General features: G+C 39.2%; 1 protein-coding gene across 1 annotated transcript in view; it reads right to left on the bottom strand.

Moving 5' to 3' along the window:
• Positions 1-22,450, bottom strand: part of LOC126154773 (coiled-coil domain-containing protein 40) — a 241,992-nt gene that overhangs the window by 14,583 nt on the left and 204,959 nt on the right. Inside the window, exons 8-9 of the mRNA XM_049916184.1 lie at positions 7,947-8,162; positions 1,401-1,595 (exon numbers count right to left, since the gene is read on the bottom strand). Coding sequence (XP_049772141.1) covers positions 1,401-1,595; positions 7,947-8,162 — 411 coding nt within the window. The remainder of the gene's footprint in view (positions 1-1,400; positions 1,596-7,946; positions 8,163-22,450) is intronic.

Here is a 22,450-nt window from a genome sequence, read left to right as displayed (position 1 = left end):
GGATCACAAAACTTGGTTTAAATAGTGATACAGCTGATAGGGAATTTGGCACAATAGTTCAGGTTGGGGTAGCAAATTGCTTTACCGAAAACGCAATTCAGAACTTAAGTACAAAAATTTTAAAAAAGATGAAGAAACAAACAGCCAGTACTAAAAATGCAGTTGCCCATGTTTCTCTTTCCTAAGAAGGCTCATGCTCCACAAAAATTGACGACACTTTTAAAAAATCTAATGTAAAAATGGTTTCCAAACAAATAATAAATTAGGACTATTTTGCAACATACCCGAGCTGAGGATACAGACAAATACAGCAGCACAGTTGTTTGTAAGATAAGGTGCAGGTTATGTGTTAGTTTTATATTGGTCAGTTAGGTAAAGAATTCAATATGAGCACACATATGCCACCACCAGCAGCACCTGGTCAGACAGGTGCAGAATTTAAGATAAGATTTAGAGAGTGCCCTTGGTTGTCACATGAGAGCACGAAATCCTGTTTGCAGTCAATTGAAAATAGTCTATGTATTTTACATTCAGAGCAAAAAAGTAAAACACTAGATATCCTTGAAGATACTGAGATTTACACTGATCACCATTCAAATCCAAATCTAGTAATTAATTACAAATTTAGTTTTCGGCCACAGCCTTCTTCAGAAAAGAAAACACACACATCTTCACAAAAGCAAGCACACCTCACACATGACACCCGCCACACCTCATCTGGCAGTCTTGTTATGTATCCATCTAATGTCTGCACACTCTGCCAGACAGTACTCTTCTCTCCCCCCATCTTTACCCTGCTATCCCTCCCCCTTCCCAGCCCAGTACTCTTCTCTCCTCCTGCCTTTACCCTGCTATCCCTCCCCCTTCCCTGTCCCACTACAGAGTGCCACTCAGTGTGACAATTTCATTCCAGTCTGAGCTGCCAGAGATGATGGTCATGCATGCTTGATGTTTGCTTTCTTATGTAAATGTGTGTGTATTTTCTTTTCTGAGCAAGACTTTGGCCCAAAGATAAATATGTAACCGTCTTTTCATTATGCTTTCTGCAACTCACTGTCTCATCTTTACAGTGAGTAGCAATCTATCCTTTTCCTAATATTACAGCTAAACAAACAATTCATGCAATGAACTTTTGATCAGCTGACTGTTTTTTCTCAGCAATGAAAGTACTCAGCAGTGCTCACCTCCTACCTTATTTCTTCATACACACATGCACGCACACACACACACACACACACACACACGCACACACACACACACACACAGGTATAGAGAGAGAGAGAGAGAGAGAGAGAGAGAGAGAGAGAGAGTAGTTATATGCCTCTTCATTTGGCAAATAAATGAACCGTGTACAGCTGTTCAAAGAATATGCTTCTATATCTGAGGATAAAAGTACTTACTGAATCTTTTTGTTTTATTTTACTTCGCAAGTCATCCAGCTTCTTCTGAAAACTGACTTTTGTATTGTGTATAGCCTTAGTACTTCTCTTCTCTTTTGCAATTGCTCCATTTACTATAGCTTCTCTTCGGGTCACACAGTGTTCAAGATCCTGTACAAGCTTCTCTTGGGCATGACACAGCTGTGTGTACCGTACCTGATAAAAATAATTGTTGTGTGAGATGTAAACTGCATATCACAAATGAGCAAACTGAATTATTCCAGATAATAATAATAATAATTATTATTTATTTATTTAGCATATAGTTAATACAGACATGTCATAAAATTAAATTACATATACATATGTACATATTGACACACAAGAAACTTAAGTTTCGCTTTACAACTGAATTTCCAGTCCTTCAATCCAGTGCACTGTATCTGGAGTTGCTAGCAGGAAGTCCTCTTCAGCACCGCGATAGGCTCAAATCCCGCATTCACTGACAATGTGGTGAACAATCCGGTGGGGAGCTCTGCAGTCACTGGCTGGATTAGGCAGCTTCTTCCACTTAAAAGAGAGCATCACTGCATCGGCCATGGCTGGTACAGATTCTGTTGAGATGTGCGGCAGATGTGGTTGCTAAGGATTTCGTACCCCTTGAAGAATGGAAAGGTCGGTGGGAAGCAGTGACAGATGTGCACCTGCATAACATCTTCTCAGGTGCTAAACTTCCAAGTGGCTTCGACCTACCACGCAAGACCTGGACTACTCTCAATTATTATTATTATTTCACTGCTACAGATTACTGAGCTGCAACTCAGTTATTCACATATTTACTACATAAACTATAGTATGTATAAACATTGAAAGTTAGAGATTCAACGAAGGTTTCTAATTTTGAAAGTGTGCGCGAGAGAGGGTGGGCACCTGTTCCAGTCATTTATTTTCTGAGGTGTGTGCTCTGTTTTAAATATTAATCATATATCACATTGAAATTAAAATGAAAGATAGGACAGAATTTTTTTTTACTTACTATGAATCGGCAACAGAAGCAAAAACAGGTAGTGCCATTAAAGTTATCTTTCACTTACAGGTTCCCTCAGCTACAAAGAAAAGGGGATAGATAGTTGGAGAAGAAAAGAATATGCAGAGACAGAATGTGTCAGCATGACAGGGAAATCAGCATTGAAATGCTACATGCAAATCTTCTTCTTTATCCCATCTCTACAATGTATCAGCTCGTTAATTGCTGGTTTTGGCCATTTCAGTGGTAGGTAGCGGCAGGTGTCCTTCCTGTTGCTACTCCCTCCCCCTCCCCATCACGATGGAATTTTTGTGCCACAACTGCCTTTATATAGTGTTACCCCATCTTAAAGTGTTTGAATGTTTTCTACATATTTGCAGATCAAGTAACTGAGGCAGGATTTGGGTACCAGCTCAGTTATTTGCCTAGTCAGATGTGGGAAATCCCTAAAAACCACATCCAGGCTGGTCTGCACAAATGGTTCAAATGGCTCTGAGCACTATGGGACTTAACTTCTGAGGTCATCAGTCCCCTAGAACTTAGAACTACTTAAACCTAACTAACCTAAGGACATCACACACATCCAAGCCCGAGGCAGGATTCAAACCTGCGACCGTAGCGGTCGCGCGGTTCCAGACTGTAGTGCCTAGAACCGCTCGGCCACCCTGGCCGGTTGGTTTGCACACTGGTCCTCATTGTTAATATGATGAATGGATTCCATCCAGGGCTAATGTGTCTCCCTAAATCTCAGAAGTGGCATGCTAATGTGTGTGGTTATCAGAAGGGTGAAATGCCACATGCAAATGGAATTGGAAAACCTGAGAAACTAGAAGTGACAGAATGGACTGTCAGCAGGTCAGAGATAAAGAAATCACACAGATTCAGAAATGAATGAAAATGAGATAAAGCAGCAAACTTTGAAAGATAGACAAAAAAGGAAATTTTAAGTATATATTAGGCACACAAGAAGGACGTAATAAAAAGGTATATAATGAAAGACAATTGGTACATGTAGCAAGAATTTAAAAAATTAGCCACGGTTCAGTTTCACACCCTTGAAATTCTGAGGTGCTTCTGTTAAGACCATGAATCTATATTGCTGCATAGGGAAGAAGGCACTGAGGTTACAGCTCTATCATGTGAAAATATAAACTGTGTATTTGAGTCCCAAAAACCATTTTAGTGGCCTTTATGTCTATACAGAAAACTCACCAGCAACTGCACATCAGCTAGTTTATGACTAGCCATTTCACCTGCTGGTTCTTCGTACAACAAAGTAGATCTTACCAGTAATATCACTGCATTATGTCACTTTAATATGGTAGACGAGACAGTTACAGCAGTACAGGAGTTACATGAATAGCTTCATATGGCAAGGAAAGTGCATGAGGAGGAGGATCTCAGACTCTGCTGAGGTCGAGGGGCTAATGAAAAGTTACTTGAGTTGTGAAGAATGAATATAGGAAGAGGAGGATTTAGTTTTGGGTACAATGTCAGAAAAACATACCTTGGCTGTGAAATGGAAATGATACAAAATGTAAACTGCCAGATGCTTGAAGAACGATACATACTATCAGTTAAAATCCTACTTCAAAAATCTTGAGAATGGAATTTCAGTGAAGCATCTCGTAGACAATTAGATGAAACTAAGTAACAGTTCACAAAAATATATATAAACAGACATTCTAGCCTTAATCTATCTACGAATGAAACAGGTAGAAATCTGAATGTTCCCTTAGCATAACATGAAGAGTATGCATGTCGGTGTAGAAAAACATGTTATGTACATGGAACTTTGTCATAATAATTAATTAAAAGGTAATATTTATAATAATTCATTGTGAATAAAGCAATGGGTTTGTATAATAGAGGAGTGGGTTTCAAACACATGTTGGTCCAAGCAGTGTCAGGTTTTAGATAATTTCAATAGAATGTTCAAGGTAAAAGTTGGAGTGATTCCTTTTAAATGGAACAGTGAATTTCCTTGCAGGTGCCACACTGCGATTTAAGTCTGGAATCTTGCATTTCACAGGCAATAGAGCATGACCCACAATCTGCCCATACAGCTTCACTTCTGTCAGTTCTTTCCTGCTTTCCAAACTGCTCAGAAGTTCTCCTGCATACCTTACTGGACATGTATTCCTGGAAGACAGTTTTCTTTACAAAGCATTTGTGAAGTTTAAAAAGAAGTAGAGAAATACTGGCAGAGGTGAGATTGTGAGGATGGGATGTGAGTGATGCCTGGATGGTTTTGTCATAAAGAACAATGCTTGTAGAAGGTAAGTTTTTGGGTTTGAGTCCTGGACAAGCACACAGTTTTAATTTGACAAGAACTTTCAAAACAATGCGTGTTTTGCGTGTTTTGCTTTGAAAGCAATAGACAGTCTTGAAACAAACCTCTAGGCTGTTGCTAACCCATTTTCTCAGCAGTATCCTTTCTGTCAGGTGTGCTACCAAGTGAGGTGATGCAGTGGTTTGGGAGGCTGGTGGTTAAAATCATGATCTAACTGTATAGATGTAGATTTTTCATAATTTCCCAAAATTGTTTCAGGTAAATGCCTTGACGGGTTAATTTGAAAGAGCAAAGCCAACCTCCTTCCCCTTTCTCACTCAATCTGAGTTTGTGCTTTGCCTCTAAATGCCTTATTATTGACAGGACACTAAACTCTAATCTTCCTTCTCTACAAGAGAGCTAGCCCTTGAAACATATGCATGAAAGCTCCTGTGAAATTTGGAAGTTGGGAGAGAGATCGTGGCAGAAGTAAAGCTGTGATGGCTCTTCATGACTTGTGTGTTGATAACTCACTGCCTGCTAAAGGAAAGTTTTCAGATTCAAGTCCCATTTCAGTGCACAGTTTGAATCTCTCTAGAAGTTTCAAAACAGCACGCACTTTCCTGAAGAATGGAAGGTTTATTATGGGTGCTCCTTCATTTTTGTCCAATCTAAGCCTGTGCCTTATCTCTAACACCCTTACTATCAATATGATATGTAACATTACTCTCCCTTGCATTCATGGCGATCTCACTTTAAAGATCATCTATTTAGTTACGGGAAAATCTAATCACAATATAGTAAATTCTTCTTCATTTGATCTCACACTACCCCATTAACAACCTAAAAAGTCATAAATTCTCATCAGACTATTAAGGAAACCATTTTTTCTAATGGTGTGGCTTGCTTCAGTATTTAATCTAATGAACTGTAAGTTCATGAGTTAAGGAGGTATATGATGTTATCTCAGTGATTAAAAAATCGAGTCAAATTTACTGTGAACTTGGCGGTATGAGCCCAATTATCAGTATGAGGTTGCACCCTACTGACCTGGATGCATGCACTAATTCATTGGGAAGGGTGGAATGGAGTCATCTTAACCTCTCCTGATGGAAGCTGGCCCACAATTATTCTAACTGGTCCTTGATATTCTGGATACAGGCAGGGGGATGGAGTTGCCACCCAAGTTGATTCCACCCATGTTCTCTCTGGGTATCTTGCTGGCCATGGAAATACCTCAACATCATGCAGACAATTCATAGAGACAAGTGCCATGTGTGGACAAGCATTAACTTCTCAAAAAATTGCACTGCAATACTGGTGCATGAGAGATGATGACGCCGACATCCTTCACATACTTGTAACCGTCAGATTTCCCTCAATCACTACCAGCCATGACCTGAAGTCATACTTGATAGCTCTCCACATCATGATGCCAGGAGTAACACTGCTCTGCCTTTCCAAAACACTATAAGAATGGGACTTCTACCCTGGTCACCGCCATACTCCCCAACAATGATCATCCATGATGAACAAAATGTGATGCCATTCATCAGCAACCCATCTTTTCAGGTCACAGCACCATTCCAAATGCAGCTGTCTGTGTTGTGTTGTGTCAAAGGGAGCCTACACAGGAATGGTAATTCCTTAATTCGGCTGCTGCTTGTCTCCAACCAATGGTGCAGGATGACATTCAGAGTTGCACGGAGTCCATTACTTGTTCTCAGATGCATGCACAGATGTGAAGGGGTTATGATGTGATTGGTGCACAATACTGCAGTTCTCCTATGTGGTGGTCACACATTGACCAGAAGCTGGATAATGAATATGCTTAACCTCACATTCCCATGCAGTCCAACATTGGGCCTCTGTAACATTCAAATGCCCCAAAATCTGGATATTGCATGGTTTGACCAATCAGCCAAATAAAGGTCCATAATGAAGCCCCTTTCAAACTATGTCAGGTGATGGTAAAGCTGCCTTACATGAGTATGCAGCTTATCTGTATCCATCACAGTGATCACTCAACATCTGACACCGTCTGCACCCACTGTATACCCTACCAGGCCTGGTAACAACATTAAACATGAACAATGCTAATGCAATATGGTGACCATTCTATCTGTCACAGAGTATTGCAACTCTAAACATTTCAAAAAAATTTACTGTAATCCTTTGTTTTTAGGTAGTGCCACTACCCTTCTAAGTTAAAAAAATAAATAAATAAATAAAAATAAATTCATCTAAAGTTGCTATTTTCTTAGAATTAACCATAAGAAGTCTTTCTGCAGACAACAGGTTAGACTTCATTCAATTCATTTCAGTGATATCTACACTGAAGTAATATGTCATTTAATACTGCATTAAAATATTGAAGTACTATGTCTGTTTTAGAACTTAACCATCATTTCTCTTGGTTACTTTAGGTAATAATAGCGAGTTTTTACTATTGCTGTTCATATGTTCCTTGCCTTATTCCTTCTTTTTGTGAGCAAAATTCAAGAAAACCTTGTTTATAGCGTCAGTGAGATACATCACGAACAGATGGTAGTGATGTTGGGGGCTTTCAACTGTGAAGCACAAACAGCTACTGGTGGAAACGGCAGCCATCTATATAGATATTACATCAATGAACCACTGCCATTGACACATATAGAACATTACAATATATGACTGGTTGAGGTATATGTGTGAAACAGCCATGTCAAGCATGCTGCAACTGTTGGGGATCTTATTTCGCTCACTCTACTCTAAATACATTCATAGCAATTAAAAATTAAACATTACAAGCCTTGAAACTTCCTGGCAGATTAAAACTGTGTGCCGGACCGAGACTCGAACTCAGGACATTTGCCTTTCGCAGGCAAGTGCTCTAACAACTGGTTAGAGCACTTGCCCGCGAAAGGCAAAGGTCCTGAGTTCGAGTCTCGGTCCGGCACACAGTTTTAATCTGCTAGGAAGTTTCATATCAGTGCACACTCCGCTGCAGAGTGAAAATCTCATTCTGGACTACAAGCCTTATTGACAGTAGAGGTGAGTAAGTCAGATGGAAGAGACCATAGTGAATGTGAAGTGATCATAATTTCAATCAGCCATTGCGTTCCAAATAATAGTGCATTATGTGTGAATAGCTTAACCTGTTATATCTTTACATTTATAAATCTTTAAAAATTTACATTTGGTAAACAAAACAAATCATGTTACCTGCTTTATGGTAAACATGGACCCCTAATGTAAAACGTTTAAGAAAATAAAATGAAGACAATACCTGCATTCTGTGTATCTCATTCTTCATTGCTCCAATTTCCCCCTCTGTTCCCTTCTCCATTCGAATGTTGTGTTTTGTCTCTAAGGCCATCTGCACCTTCTTCTCCCATGCAAGATTCTCCCTTTGATTGTCCAACAACATTTCTGCGAGATCTGCTTTTTCTTTCACTAAATCAGAAATCTCTGCCTCCAGCTGTAGTGAGTATGTTTCTGCATCCTGCAACAGTAAATGTTTTGTTATTCATCCCTCTGTTACTGAGATTCATAGTCCTTTGTGTGTTTGATTACTAGCATTTTAAAGGAAACATCATTAATGCAAAAAACTTCCAATATGTGTAATGCTGTGTCCTCACAAGATAGGCACAAGACCTTTAAAAAAAAGCTAACTTCATTGTAGAGAATTTACCAAGTACATGTACTGGCTGTTATACTGTATATCCATTTGGCTTCTCTCGTAATCATTTCAGTTACTGTTGTATTCAAATTTATTTAGTGAAGAATGTATGTGTCAACAGCTAAAGAAGTTTATGCTATAGATGAGCTAAAACAATGTCTCATTTTGTTCAGAAGCTGTCTGACCTTTTTGCCCAGATTATAGCAGTGAATTGTCACTTGAATCAACCCTGACACATATATATAAGTACACATCAATAGGGTTTTTTTTATATCTGTATGTTTTTACATGAGATTAAGGGATATTGGATACTCAGTCAAGTCCACTGACAACCAGTGCCTAGCTTGCCCATAAGTCACATTCCATCTCGAATGAAATTTTTGTAGCTGTAGTTAATTTAGCCTAAGCAATGTTAGCCTGATGATACTGTTTTTGGTCACCTCCTCAGGTTAATTTTTATACACATACCAACTATGGTAAATAGCAGAACAGCATTTACACCTATATAAATTGATTGTTGAAATACTGATTGCTGAAATATTCCCATGAATCTATCCTAAGCTCACCTCCGCCCTAAAAATGAAGATCATCTGGACCTATGATAATTCTAAATAGTATCTAGAAATGTAGAAAAGAAACATTCATAATGGGACATTAGCTGCACTCCAGTTTTATCAAATTAAAACATGCATCTGAGTTACTGTCTGAATCAACTCCTCATGTGCTGTGACCAAAATTCAGCAGGAAATTGGGAACAACTAAAGAACCCATTGAGACTGGACTGACCTGCCAGGTGTTGCCAATAGCGGATCACTAAGTTGAACAAAAAGAGGAAAATGGAGATAACATGGCAGAATAACAAAATACAAATGTGTAATCCAGAGTGCAGAAACCTAAGATGTAGTGAAATCTGAGACCAAAACCAACTGTAAGGAGAATGATACAAGAGCTTACGAATACGCAACTGAATGCAGAGCCACATACAGTACTGCCATGAGTGCTAATCAGCTGGCAAGAGGGGTATGGTAAAACGAGACCAACACTGCATCACAGTGATGCAAGTGCTCACAGATGTAGCCACACTGCCTAATGGCTGCTGATGAGTTCCATGGAGGATGGGTGAAATGGCAGACTAAAGATGTGTTTTATGCTGTCTGAGGAGCAGAACTGTTTGAAAGCTGTCACCACGAATTTGGATCCATTGTCCAACTGAATGGTTCAGGGAAGCCCTTCTATCGCTAGAATCTGGACGAGCGCATTAACTGTGACGTCAACTGTGGTGGATGCCGCGTGCTGCTCTTGTTTGAGTATTTAGAATAAGCATTCATGGCTATTAGCCGCACAGACCTTAGAAATTGGCCAGAGGAGTCCAAATGAATACAGTTCCAGGGGCAACAGGGGGCAGGCCAGGGGCCAAAAGACTGGGGTGGTGTGGCCTGATGCCAGGCACAAGCAAAACAGCTGTACACCGTAGCTTCCACATCACTGTTTAAACCTGGCCAGTAAGTGTGTTACCATGCTCGCACTTTCGCTTGTTCGCCTGTGGCCACAATGGAGGAATTGTAAAACCAGAGGCCGTTGGGCAGTCAGGATGTTAACATGGTTAATATCTGTCTCTCTATCAAAAAGTCATCATTGATGACCAACGGACAGTGGCACAAGTGGGAACAGGCTTGAAACCCTGGATTGGTATTCTTTGAGGGCCCACCCCTGGAAAACATAGCACATGGCTTGGCATATGAGTATGTCACTATGTGTGTTTGCATCATTTCATGCAGCCATACTGGAATCCTTTTCAAAGGTTGGCTCCATTGCACGTCTACATGAAAACATAAGATTTTGTCAGAAAATAATAAGTATGACACTTCTTAACATGTCACAATATTTTAACAGTACCACCTGGCTTGAAACCAAGAGCTATTCACCATGTAATATACTTCTGGACAAAGGCTGAGTTTGGCCCCACAGTTTGGTGAGACAGAGTGTCTGCATCAAAGTGAAGTTAGTCATGAATATATGAACATGGACCTTCTTAATAGCGAAGACAATCGCTAAAGCATCCTCTTCTATCTGCAACTCTTACTTTTGAGAAGGTGTCAGCACCTTTGACGCACAGGCGACTGGATGCTGACTACCATCATAGCTCCTCATTGCCAGCACTGCACCACTGCCTTATGGATAGGTACCTGTGGCCAGAACCAATGAACATAGGCAGCATGCTGACTGGCAGACTGCAGCATACACTTCAACTGTGTGAAAAACAGTTGTCCAACTCTACTGAATACCTTTCTTTCACATCTGGTTTAGTGGATGCATGATATGGGCCACCTGCGGGAGGAACTTTGAATTCACCTTTCCCAAAAAAAACTTGCAGCTTCTGTAAGTTTTTTGTAAGTTTTTGGATTAGGGGAGAGTCAGTAGATGTGATGTGATCAGTGGGCTGGATCTCTTCTTTTTTGAGCAAGTGTTTGAGGTATTCCACTTGTTCCTGGAAAAACTTTCATTTTTCTAAGTGGCATTTTAGCCTATCACCACATAACATAGTCAATAAGGTGGAAAGGCAGGTTGTCCTGAGGCATAGTGCCCATGACAGTTACATAATCAAAATATTTAGTGCAAGTGAATCCGAACATGGTTAACTGTCCCCAGATACCTCTGGAAGACTGCCAGAGTAGAAGAGATCCCAAAAGTCAGAAGCTTGTATTTATATAAACCAAAGAGAGTGTTGTTGAGAACCACAATGCTTTGCAACTGCTCATCAAGCAGGATCTGCAAATATGCATTGATAAGATCAGTTTTAGAAAAATATTCTACTCCAACAAGCTGTGTGAGGAGATTTTTGGACATGGTATAGGGTACATTTCTACTTGTATGTGGATGTTGATTGTTGATTTGCAGTGGTTCAATCAACCTAGGGTTGCTGAGCTGACTAAGCTCCTTGATGTGTATCCATAAGGGGAGACTGGAATGGGGTTATGCTCAGCAGAAACAGAGCACTGCGTCTGGATGGGACGAGGCCCAGAAATCAAGGATGCACCCTAGGGCAGGTTCGAAAATAAGGGGGGAAAGCAGCACAAATGTCATCAACTTTGTGGAAGGGAACGGTGTCAGAGGTGACCTGCACCTCACTGTTGATGGAGACTCCAGCAACAAGATGGCATCCAGACTCAAGGTATATCTACTACTAGTAGTAGTAAGCATTAATACCCTGCAGTAGACAGTTTCTGCCAACATATAGTGTCTGGAACTCTTGCACTGACTGGCCCAGTCACATGTTATGTGTTGTCAAATACAATAACTTCATACAGCTGAAGATGGGAGTTTAAAATCAACACCGATCATGGTTTGAATAAATAATTAGTACAGCTGCAGCACATCTCTCTAAATTTATCTTACTTTGGAAATATCTATGATGCTGCCAAGACCATTGCTATGTTGGCTATCATATTATATTAGGGAAAATAAAAATCTAGTCTAATTCCCCCTTTTATGATGGGGTCTTACCTTACTATAAAATACTTTTTCTATGAAACTGAATTATTATGCTCAGTCCAAGCACTACTTCAAGTTGAGGTGTTCTCAAAAAAATTCATATGCTGTTGATTCAAATATCAAAATACTGTTGTTATAATAACTGTAATTTGAAGAAGAGATTGAGGGAACATATAATGATATAAAAGAAATTATTCAGATAGTTAATGAAGACAAAAATGTAATTGTGATGGGAGACTGGAATTTAATGCTAAGTAAAGGAAGAGAAGGAAAAATAGTAGGTGAATGTGGTCCGAGAGAAAGGAATGGAAAAGGAAGCCACATGGTGGAATTCTTCACATAGTACAATTTAATCATCTTTAAGATTTGGTTTTAAAATCATGAAAGAAGTCTGTGTACATGAAAGAGACTTGGCAACACAGGAAAAATCAGATTTTAAACAGCAAAACATATCCAGTGATAGATGTGGACTCTGACCAGAAATTACTGGTTATGAACTGCAGATTACAACCAAAGACATTGCAGAAGGATAGCGAATTACAGATGCCAGAGTCTGTTGAGAGTTTCATAGACAGCCTTACACAACAGCTCACTGAAACAGGGTAGATGGGCACAGAAGATGAATGGGTAACCTTCGGGGATGAAATACTGCAGGCAATGGGGGAAAACATAGGTAAAAACACAAAGGCCAGTAGAAATCCTTTGATAGTTCATGATATATCGAATCTAAGTGATGAAAGGAGGAAAAATAAAAATGAAATAGGCAAAAGAGAATACAAGCATCTAAAAAATGAGGATGTGGAAAATGGCTATGAAGGAAGGGGTAGAGGACAAATTTAAAGATGTAATTGTTGTGATCTACAGACTGAAGATGGTTTGATGCAGCTCTTCATGCAACTCAATCCTGTGTGAGCTTCTCCATCTTCAAATAACTGCTGTAACATACATCCTCCTGAATTTGCTTACTGCATTAATCTCTTGGACTTCTGCAATGATTTTTACCCGCCCCCCCCCCCTCCCCCCAAATACTAAATTGGCTATCCCTTTTATGTTTTAGAATGTGTCCAATCAAATGGTCCCTTCTTCTAGTCAGGTTGTGCCACAAATTTCTTTTCTTCCCAATTCTGTTCAGAACCTCCTCATTAGACCTTTGCACTCTGTAAGGCAGACACAGGGCGGCTCCGCGCACTCTTATTTAAATCGCCGCTGCCTGGGCAGCAGTGCACCGCAGAGATTTGCGCGGATCTCTTTGTGGAAACAATGTGGCCGCTGGCCAACAATTGGGGTATACATTAAAGCAAAATGTGTGCTTTCATTCATATATTTACATAAGCTTTTACAGTACAAAACTTTCCATTGTGTGGTATTTTTTGAAACACCCTTCAGGGTGAAGAGCTGGGTTTCGTGAGCATGTTCCGCAATAATACACAGTTTCACGCCTGTCACCTTTCTTTTTTCTGTCTGAGCACACTGCACAATCTTTATGCTTGTTCCCAGGAAGCTTGTTGATAATTTGCAACTTTCCATTCAAGCGTTCCTCGTCATCAGAAGTTGAACGACATCCTCATTTCTGTCCTTGAGTTCTTTCTTCAACAACTAATCCTCTTATAACACTTTTACGGAACACTTTGTGAGACAGTATTGTCAAGTTGTTTTTCTCACAGTGGTTCTTGTATAGTAAATAGCTGTTTACAAGCTCTACCTCCAACAGCCAGAAGTATAGTTTTCGCCACCACTTGAGACTTTTCATTACAAAACCGTAACGGGAAATAAAATGGTCAGATCGATCAACTCCACCCATCTTTGAAGTATAAGCAATAATCACATTTGGTTTCTTTATTTCTTCCCTTTCCTTTCTGTTTCTCCTTTCTATAAGTGACACTGAGTTATTGGCTTTTGTAGAGAGCATCAGAACTGTTCATTTATCTTGCCATGCCAGAACCAACATTTTGTTGTTGTGGAGGCATTTTATTTCATGCTTCCTTAGACGCAGAGCTCCTTTCTTGATTGCAGCTGGAAGGTTTTTGCAATTGGCTCGAATCATTCCTGTGAGATGCGTGTTCTGTTTCAACAGCTCATCAGCTAATGCAACACTTGTATAAAAACGGTCAGTGTACAAATGATACCCTGATTGCCCTGTAGCATTTCTGATATTAGCTAGCAGCTGAAGAACTATTCTCTCAGAAAAATTCAAGTGTGGACAAATCAATGACTCAGTTGTTACAGCGCCAAAATAGGGTATCAAACTGCAGGTATAACCATTTGATGAATCCGAAATTACATAAACTCTGAGTCCCCATTTTGTTGGTTTTTGAGGATTGTACATTTTGAATGATATACGACCCTTGAACGATACTGTAGATTCATCAGCAGCTAAATACTGATATGGTCGATAAATTTCGAGAAACGTGCCAGACAAGTAATTCAGTACATTTGTCACTTTACTCAGACGTGACTGAACCTCACTGTTGACATGTGTAGCACTCGTCGGATTAGAAACATGAAGTGCCCAGAAAATTTGCATAAATTGTCAGCGACTAAAACAGTCTGGAAAGAAGTTGGATGATTGTAACCATTCTCTTGAAAAAAAGTCCTGCAAGTTCTTACACTTTTGTAATGCCATATTCAGTAGCACACCATGGAAGGGTTTCATTTCTTCCATGGTAACATTTCTCCAGTCCCACCATGCAGAATTTTGTGGAAGTGGTGTCACTTCATGTATTTTTGATGTAGCATACCTATTCGTTTCATCTGATATTTGTTGAAGTAGGTTATCTGTAAAAATTAATTGAAAGAATCCGACAAACGATGATGGAACAGAACTACTTTCTGTTATAAAATCACACTTTGATTCGTCAAAAGGAAAATCTGTGAAGTCAGTGTCAGTGTCACTCCACATTCACCACGAATCCTCTGCTGAACCACTAGAAACATGCACACTGTCACTGTTTTCTTCGTCACTGTCACTCGAATTGTTTTGAAATGAAACACTGTCATAATCAAAATCATTTTCACTCTCGTTTTCACTTAGAGATTGCTCTAAAAGATCTAAAAGCTTTTCCTCAAAAAGGACTGTACATGAAGAACTAGCCATTTCGAGCGCATGGACTTGAACGTAATAATTACACTCTTTGACTTAACACAGCTGCTACTGTTCGACACTGAGTTAACACTAGTTCTCCGAGATGGCAGCACACTGCAGCTATAATGCCTAGTAGACTCAAAATATGTCTGAGAGCTTCGAAAAGTCATGTTGAATGAGGCTCGACATCGGAGCGGAAAACAAATTTCGCGATGTCGAGTGGCACTCGACGTTGGAGTGGAAAGGGTATATTATCTACCCATCTAATCTTCATAATTATTCTGTAGCACTGCATTTAAAAAGCTTCTATTCTCTTCTTGTCTAAATTGCTTATCATTGATCCATGTTTCACTTCCATACATAGCTATGATCCATACAAATACTTTGAGAAAAGACTTCCTAACACTTAATTTATATTTGATGTTAACAAATTTCGCTTCTTCAGGAATGCTTTCCTTGCCATTGCCAGTCTACATTTTATATCTTCTTTACTTCAGCCATCATCAATTATTCTGCTTTAAGTGTCTCATTTCCTAATCTAATTTCCTCAGCATCACCAAATTTACCACTATCCTTGTTTTATTTTTGTTGATGTTCTTCTTATATCATCCTTTCAATACACTGTCCATTCCATTTCAGCCCATTCTGATACTTTCTCACCATCTTCATTCGTGGTTCTGTAGCCCCATTGCGTGTTATGGCTGTTGAAATCTCCAATTACTATTCCTGGATGTGGAATATTTTGAGCAGCTTCATTTACCCACGGTTGTCCTGGGGGCTTATAGACGTTCACAATCTCTGTGTTGGCGACTTTCAGCCTGATGGTATGGATGTTATTTTCCGTTTTTGTTTGGACATCTGTTACCTCTTCAACATCATTCTTGATATATGTTGCAGATCCGTAACTTGCATGGTATGTCGCACCAGCTAACGTGTAGCCAGGGAGCATACACCTGGAATGAAGTTGGGTTTCATCTGAGCAGTGGGTTTCCTGTAGTAGAACAACGTCCACCTTGTTTTCAATCAATATTTGAGTGAGATACTCACTTTTTGCTCTGCTTGTTCCCTCTATGTTGTTTCAGCCCTAGATACTCTGAAAACTGGTAAAGCGGCTGGTTGTGGTGGTATATTCCCGGAGTTCCTTAAACATGCTGGCCAAGGTGCAGTGCAGTGGCTAACTGCACTGTTTAATGAAATTCTCGCAACAGCAAGACTGCCAAATCTTTTTAAGAAAACTAAAATAATTGCCATCCTGAAACCGTCAAAATCTGGTAACAATCCTGAAGACTATAGACCCATTGCACTTCTAAGTGTCTGCTATAAACTGCTGGAGAGAGTATTCTATAATAGAATTGCACCAACTATCCTGAAACACATTCCTGTAGAACAGGCTGGCTTCAGACGAGACCACAATTGTAGTGATCAAGTGCTAGCATTGGCAACATACATAGAGAAGGGCTTCGAAGACCTGAAGAAAACAATGGCTGTGTTTATTGACCTAACATCAGCATATGATACAGTGTCGTCGAAAGGCATGCTTCTTAAGTTCTTAAGAATAATTCCATGTAAAAGAATTGCACAACTACTCAATAACATGCTGTCCAACAGGAAATTCCAAGTTCACCTAAAAGGTCAAGTAAGCAAGGTATACAATTTAAATGACAGACTACCACAAGGATCAGTATTGGCCCCCCTACTTTTCAATTTATATGTCGCTGACTTGCCAGAAATGACATAGCCTTGGTGACGCAGGCTGGAAATTTGCTGGATACTTTAGATATTAACCTATAGTTTTTATTACAACTTGAAGCTCTGTTTGTCAATATTACTGTTTATAAAAACAACATTTTCTCTTTTACATGTAACTCATCCTAGTGTTTTTATCCATATGTATATTACTGATTTATCGATCTAATCTAAGACTTTTATTACCATAAATGAATGTAATCTATTTTATTTGTAGTATATGCATATTGTGTTACCAGTAACAACATTGCTGTTCAATTCAAGTAATGTACCCTTGATGCCAAACGAAATAATAAAAACTGTCCATTCCACTCAACTGCTCTTCTAAGTCCCCTTTGACAGAATTACAATGTCATTGACAAACCTCAAAGCTTTTATTTTTTTCCCTGAATTTCCTACTGCTAACTTTTCTTTGTTCTCCTTCACTGCTCACTCACTGTACAGACTGAATAATATAATATGTAAATAAGTTATACAGATCTGCAGCCAGTCACTTTTTTGAATAATTATGTTTATTTACATTCAATATACAGTCACGGTTCTAAAATATCCATAATGGATAAGCATAATCTGAATAATATCAAACACAGGCTACAACTCCATCTCACTCCCTTCTCAAAAACCGCTTCCCTTTCATATCTCTCAAGACTCTTATAATTGCCATCTGGTTTCTATACAAGATGTAAATAGCCTTGGTGCCCTGTATTTTACCCTTACTACCTTTAGAATTTCAAAGAGAGTATTCCAGTCAACAGTGTCAAAAGCTTCCTCTAAGTCTACAAATGCTATAAAAGTAAGACTGCCTTTCCTTAACCTACCTTCTGAGATAAACTAAAGGGCCAGTACTGCCTTGGGTGTTCCTACATTTCTGCCTTGCATGTTTTTACATATCTCTGAAATCCAAACTGATCTTCCCCGAGGTCAGCTTCTACCAGCTTTTCCATGTGTGTAAAGAATTTATGGTAGTACTTTGCAACCACAACTAATGAAACTGATAGTTCACACCTGTCAGCACCTGCTTTCTTTTGAATTGGACTTATATTTTTCTTGAAGTCTGAGTGTATTCTGCCTGCCTCACACATCTTGCACAGCAGGGGGAAGAGTTTTGTCATGGCTGACTCTCCCAAGGCTGTCAGTAATTCTGATGAAATGTCGTCTACTCTCAGGACATTGTTTCAACTTAAAGTCTTCCAGTGCTCTGTCAAATTCTTCTCACAGTATCATGTCTCCCATCTCACATTCATCTATGTCCTCTTCCATTTCTATAATATTGCCTTCAAGTTCACCTACCTTGTATTGACCCTCTATATAATCCTTCCACCTTTCAGGTTTCCCTCTTTGCTCAGAAACCATGAACCACAGATTCTGTCATTGGTGGGTGTGGCTTGCATGCCTCAGTGGTACAGATAGCTGTGCCATAGATGCAACCACAATGAAGGGGTATCTGTTGAGAGGCCAGACTAATGTGTTGTTCATGAAAAGGGATACAAGCATTTTCATAAGTTGCACGAGCAACAGTTCGTATGATTGATTGGTCTGGCCTTGTAACATTAACCAAAATGGCCTTGATGTGCTGATAATGCAAATGGCTGAAAGCAAGGGGAAACTACAGCCATAATTTTTCCCAACGGTATGCAGCTCTACTGTATGGTTAAATGATGATGGTATCCTCTTGGGTAAAATATTCTGGAGGTTAAATGGTCCCCAATTCGGATCTCCGGGCAGAAACTACTCAGGAGGATGTTGCCATCGGGATAATCAAAACTAGTATTCTACGAATCAGAGCATGGAATGTTAGATCACTTAATCAGGCAGGTATATTATAAATTTTATAAAGGGAAATGCATAGGTTGAAGTTAGACCTAGTGGGAATTAGAGAAGTCCAGTGCCAAGAGGAATCTTGGATTAACGGTGAGGTGAATACAGGGTTATAAATACAAAATCAGGTACAGGTAATGCAGGAGTAGGTTTAATAATGAATAAGAAAACAGGAGTGTGGGTAAGCTATTATGAACAGCATAGTGAACACATTATCATAGCCAATATAGACATGAAGCCCACAACTACCACAGAAGTACAAGTTTACATGCCAAATAGCTCTGCAGATTGTGAAGAGACTGAAGAAATGTATGATGAAACGAAAAGAATTATTCAGATAGTTAAGGGAGATGAAACTTTAATTGTGATGGGGGACTGGAATTAGAGAGTAGGGGAAGAAAGGGGGAAAATTGTAGGTGAGTATGGACTGGGGGGAGAGGAATGAAAGTGGAAGCTTGTAGTGATACATCCCATTCCTTGACTGAGAGGTATCATCCTTAAATACACATGCTACAGAAAAGATGTTCGTAACTGAGAGTAGTTGATAAGTGGTGAGCACCCCATGGCTGGGAAGTGTTTTAAATCATAGGTGCTAATACCAGAGTTAATGATGCAGTGACTGTATGAAAGTGGGTAGTAGTTAGATGACCCTACCTGCTGAGGTGCAAACAGGAGTTCCATGGCGTAGGTGGTGCGGAAGAAAGAGCTCCATTAAATCTAAGAATGTGAAATGTCAAAAATAATAAATGGATCATAATTGTTAATTATCAAGTGAATATCAGATCTGTTATGTACGTAGCACAGAGAGGTATTACGTGGGTTGGTAGCTGTACTCATTTATCATGTATTGAATTACATTTTTGAACATTTTTTATCTACAGCCTGTAAGGAGGCAAAGTCTGAGCCAAGTTGGAGGAAGAAGGCACACGGATTCAGGGCACAGACTAGCTGGACCCTGATTAATAATACTTAACAGCGACCGAACATTCAGTAAGCAACATGCATTTTATACAAAAGGAATGTTCAGGTGACAACTTATTTAAGTGTTTGGTGCATGAGGTGAAACATAATAAACCACCACGCAGCCCAAACCAACCTGAAAAACTTCAAGTGGTGGTCTCAGCAGCTAAAAGACAAATAAAGTGTAACAAAACAGCCAAATATCATAAAAATTTCATAAGAAAGCCCAAGGAGAAAACTCATTGCCAACTGGAATGGGAATAAAACAACAAGAAGTTCTATACAGTACATACATCAAGTTTGATCAGAAAGAAACAATCAAATTGAGGGAAAAAGAAAGAGAACTCTGATGGGAAGAAACAAACCAGTATTCACCCAATGACAGTACGCAATCTACAACCAGCTGTCAAAAGATTGCAACACACATGCAATTGTCGACACATTGCAGCCTACACACAGTCTGTCGGCAGCACACAGTCATCTGCAGATTGCACAATACATGCAGCACGTCGGCAACATGCAGCCATGAGCAACTAGCATGTGACGCACAGTCCAGTGGCAGCATGCAGTATAAAGTTAATGTTGAGCTCTGCTCATAATCAACTTAAAAATTTGTATACATTGTAAATGATACAATAAGACAGATGTAGAATATAATTAATTTTAAAATTAAAAACATCAATATACATGATAAGCATGCTCAGATGAGAAATAAAATATTTATTTATGCCTGTCATCATAAGAAAGATGACCACGTCTGGAGAAAAGAATTTAGAAATAATTTTGGAAAAATTGGATGAATTTACTAAGCAGATACAAACTCTTAATGAGGAAAATAATAAGAAGACACAAAATCAATTTTAATGATTAGTAATAAAGTACAGTCATTGAAGGAGGACATAATTAACAGTAATAATGACAGATTTGCTCGATTTGATGAGAAACTTGAGCATTTGGAGGAGCATTTAGCAACACACTAGATCATAAATTAAATGTTTTTAAGACGACATTTATACTGAAATACTTCAACAAAGGGACCTTGTATGTAACAAAATTCAGGAATATATTAGGGAAATTCATACTGATGTAGATAGTTTGCAAGAATTTGCAGTAAAGGAGTGTAAACTTGTAAAGAATCAGATCCCAGATGTGCAAAATCATGTTGAATTTTTAGAGCAAAGGAGTGAGAATGGAGGTTCCATTTCTTCACATGATATTTTCATGAGTTTGGAGGAAAAAGTACAGGCCTTAGTAAATCAAAAACGTCAAGAGAGTGCATGAACTTTAAATAGGATACAGCTTTATGGGGATCAAGAAACTCATCCAAACAATAAATTTAAATGATTGTAGGATGTGTTAGCTAAAATGAGACAAGAAATCACAGAAAGTAAGTGTAGAGGGAAATCTTTAGGTACAAATACTTTGTTAGAAGAACTGCAATTAGGCAGTAGCATGAAACTATACAAGCATTTCTGAAAGTTTAAACCTGACGGAGATGTACACCCCACATACTTCTTACAAGTTTTTTTTTGAGATCTTTACCTCAAAAGTGGGGGACTCTTGGAAAATATATTTTACATTGAGTTGCCTAGTAGGAGACACTGCTGAGTAGGAATGCTCAGTCAGAAGAATTTACTTTGTGTAAGAATTTTCAAGAGAAATTTGGATGTAAATACTGGTCACAAACAATACAAGAAAAATTAACTTGAAAATTACCCAATTAAAGGCCAAAATTATAAAAACATAAAATAATAAGAACCAAAATCAACAAAAAAGGAAACCAAAGCACTACAACAGTTAGTGGAGAAGTTTTAAAAGGTATACTGAGTGGCATTTTAACACAGTCTAAATGTTTAGACAATCCACTGGATGAAGTTCATTCAGCTAAAGTATCAGGGAGATGGCTATCCTATTATGTCATCATCATCATTATTTAAGACTGATTATGCCTTTCAGCATTCAGTCTGGAGCATAGCCCCCCATATAAAATTCCTCCATGATCCCCTATTCAGTGCTAACATTGGTGCCTCTTCTGATGTTAAACCTATTACTTCAAAATCATTCTTAACCAAATCCAGGTACCTTCTCCTTGGTCTGCCCCGACTCCTCCTACCCTCTACTGCTGAACCCATGAGTCTCTTGGGTAACCTCGCTTCTCCCATGCGTGTAACATGACCCCACCATCTAAGCCTGTTTGCCCTGACTGCTACATCTATAGAGTTCATTCCCAGTTTTTCTTTGATTTCCTCCTTGTGGACACCCTCCTGCCATTGTTCCCATCTACTAGTACCTGCAATCATCCTAGCTACTTTCATATCCGTAACCTCAACCTTGTTGATAAGGTAACCTGAATCCACCCAGCTTTCGCTCCCATACAACAAAGTTGGTCGAAAGATTGAATGGTGCACAGATAACTTAGTCTTGGTACTGACTTCCTTCTTGCAGAAGAGAGTAGATCGTAGCTGAGCGCTCACTGCATTAGCTTTGCTACATCTCGCTTCCAGTTCTTTCACTATGTTGCCATCCTGTGAGAATATGCATCCTAAGTACTTGAAACCATCCACCTGTTCTAACTTTGTTCCTCCTATTTGGCACTCAATCCGTTTATATTTCTTTCCCACTAACATTACTTTCGTTTTGGAGATGCTAATCTTCATACCATAGTCCTTACATTTCTGATCTAGCTCTGAAATATTACTTTGCAAACTTTCAATCGAATCTGCCATCACAACTAAGTCATCCGCATATGCAAGACTGCTTATTTTGTGTTTACATATCTTAACCTCACCCAGCCAGTCTATTGTTTTCAACATATGACCCATAAATAATATGATCAACAGTGGAGACAGGTTGCAGCCTTGTCTTACCCCTGAAACTACTCTGAACCATGAACTCAATTTACCATCAACTCTAACTGCTGCCTGACTATCCATGTAAAGACCTTTAATTGCTTTAAGTTTGCCTCCTATTCCATAATCTCGTAGAACAGACAATAACTTCCTCCTAGGAACCC

This window comes from Schistocerca cancellata, chromosome 2, assembly GCF_023864275.1.
Source record: "Schistocerca cancellata isolate TAMUIC-IGC-003103 chromosome 2, iqSchCanc2.1, whole genome shotgun sequence".
Taxonomy (NCBI): Eukaryota; Metazoa; Arthropoda; class Insecta; order Orthoptera; family Acrididae; genus Schistocerca; species Schistocerca cancellata.
The sequence above is the reverse complement of the archived record's forward strand: the minus strand, read 5'-3'. Positions and strand labels throughout refer to the sequence as shown.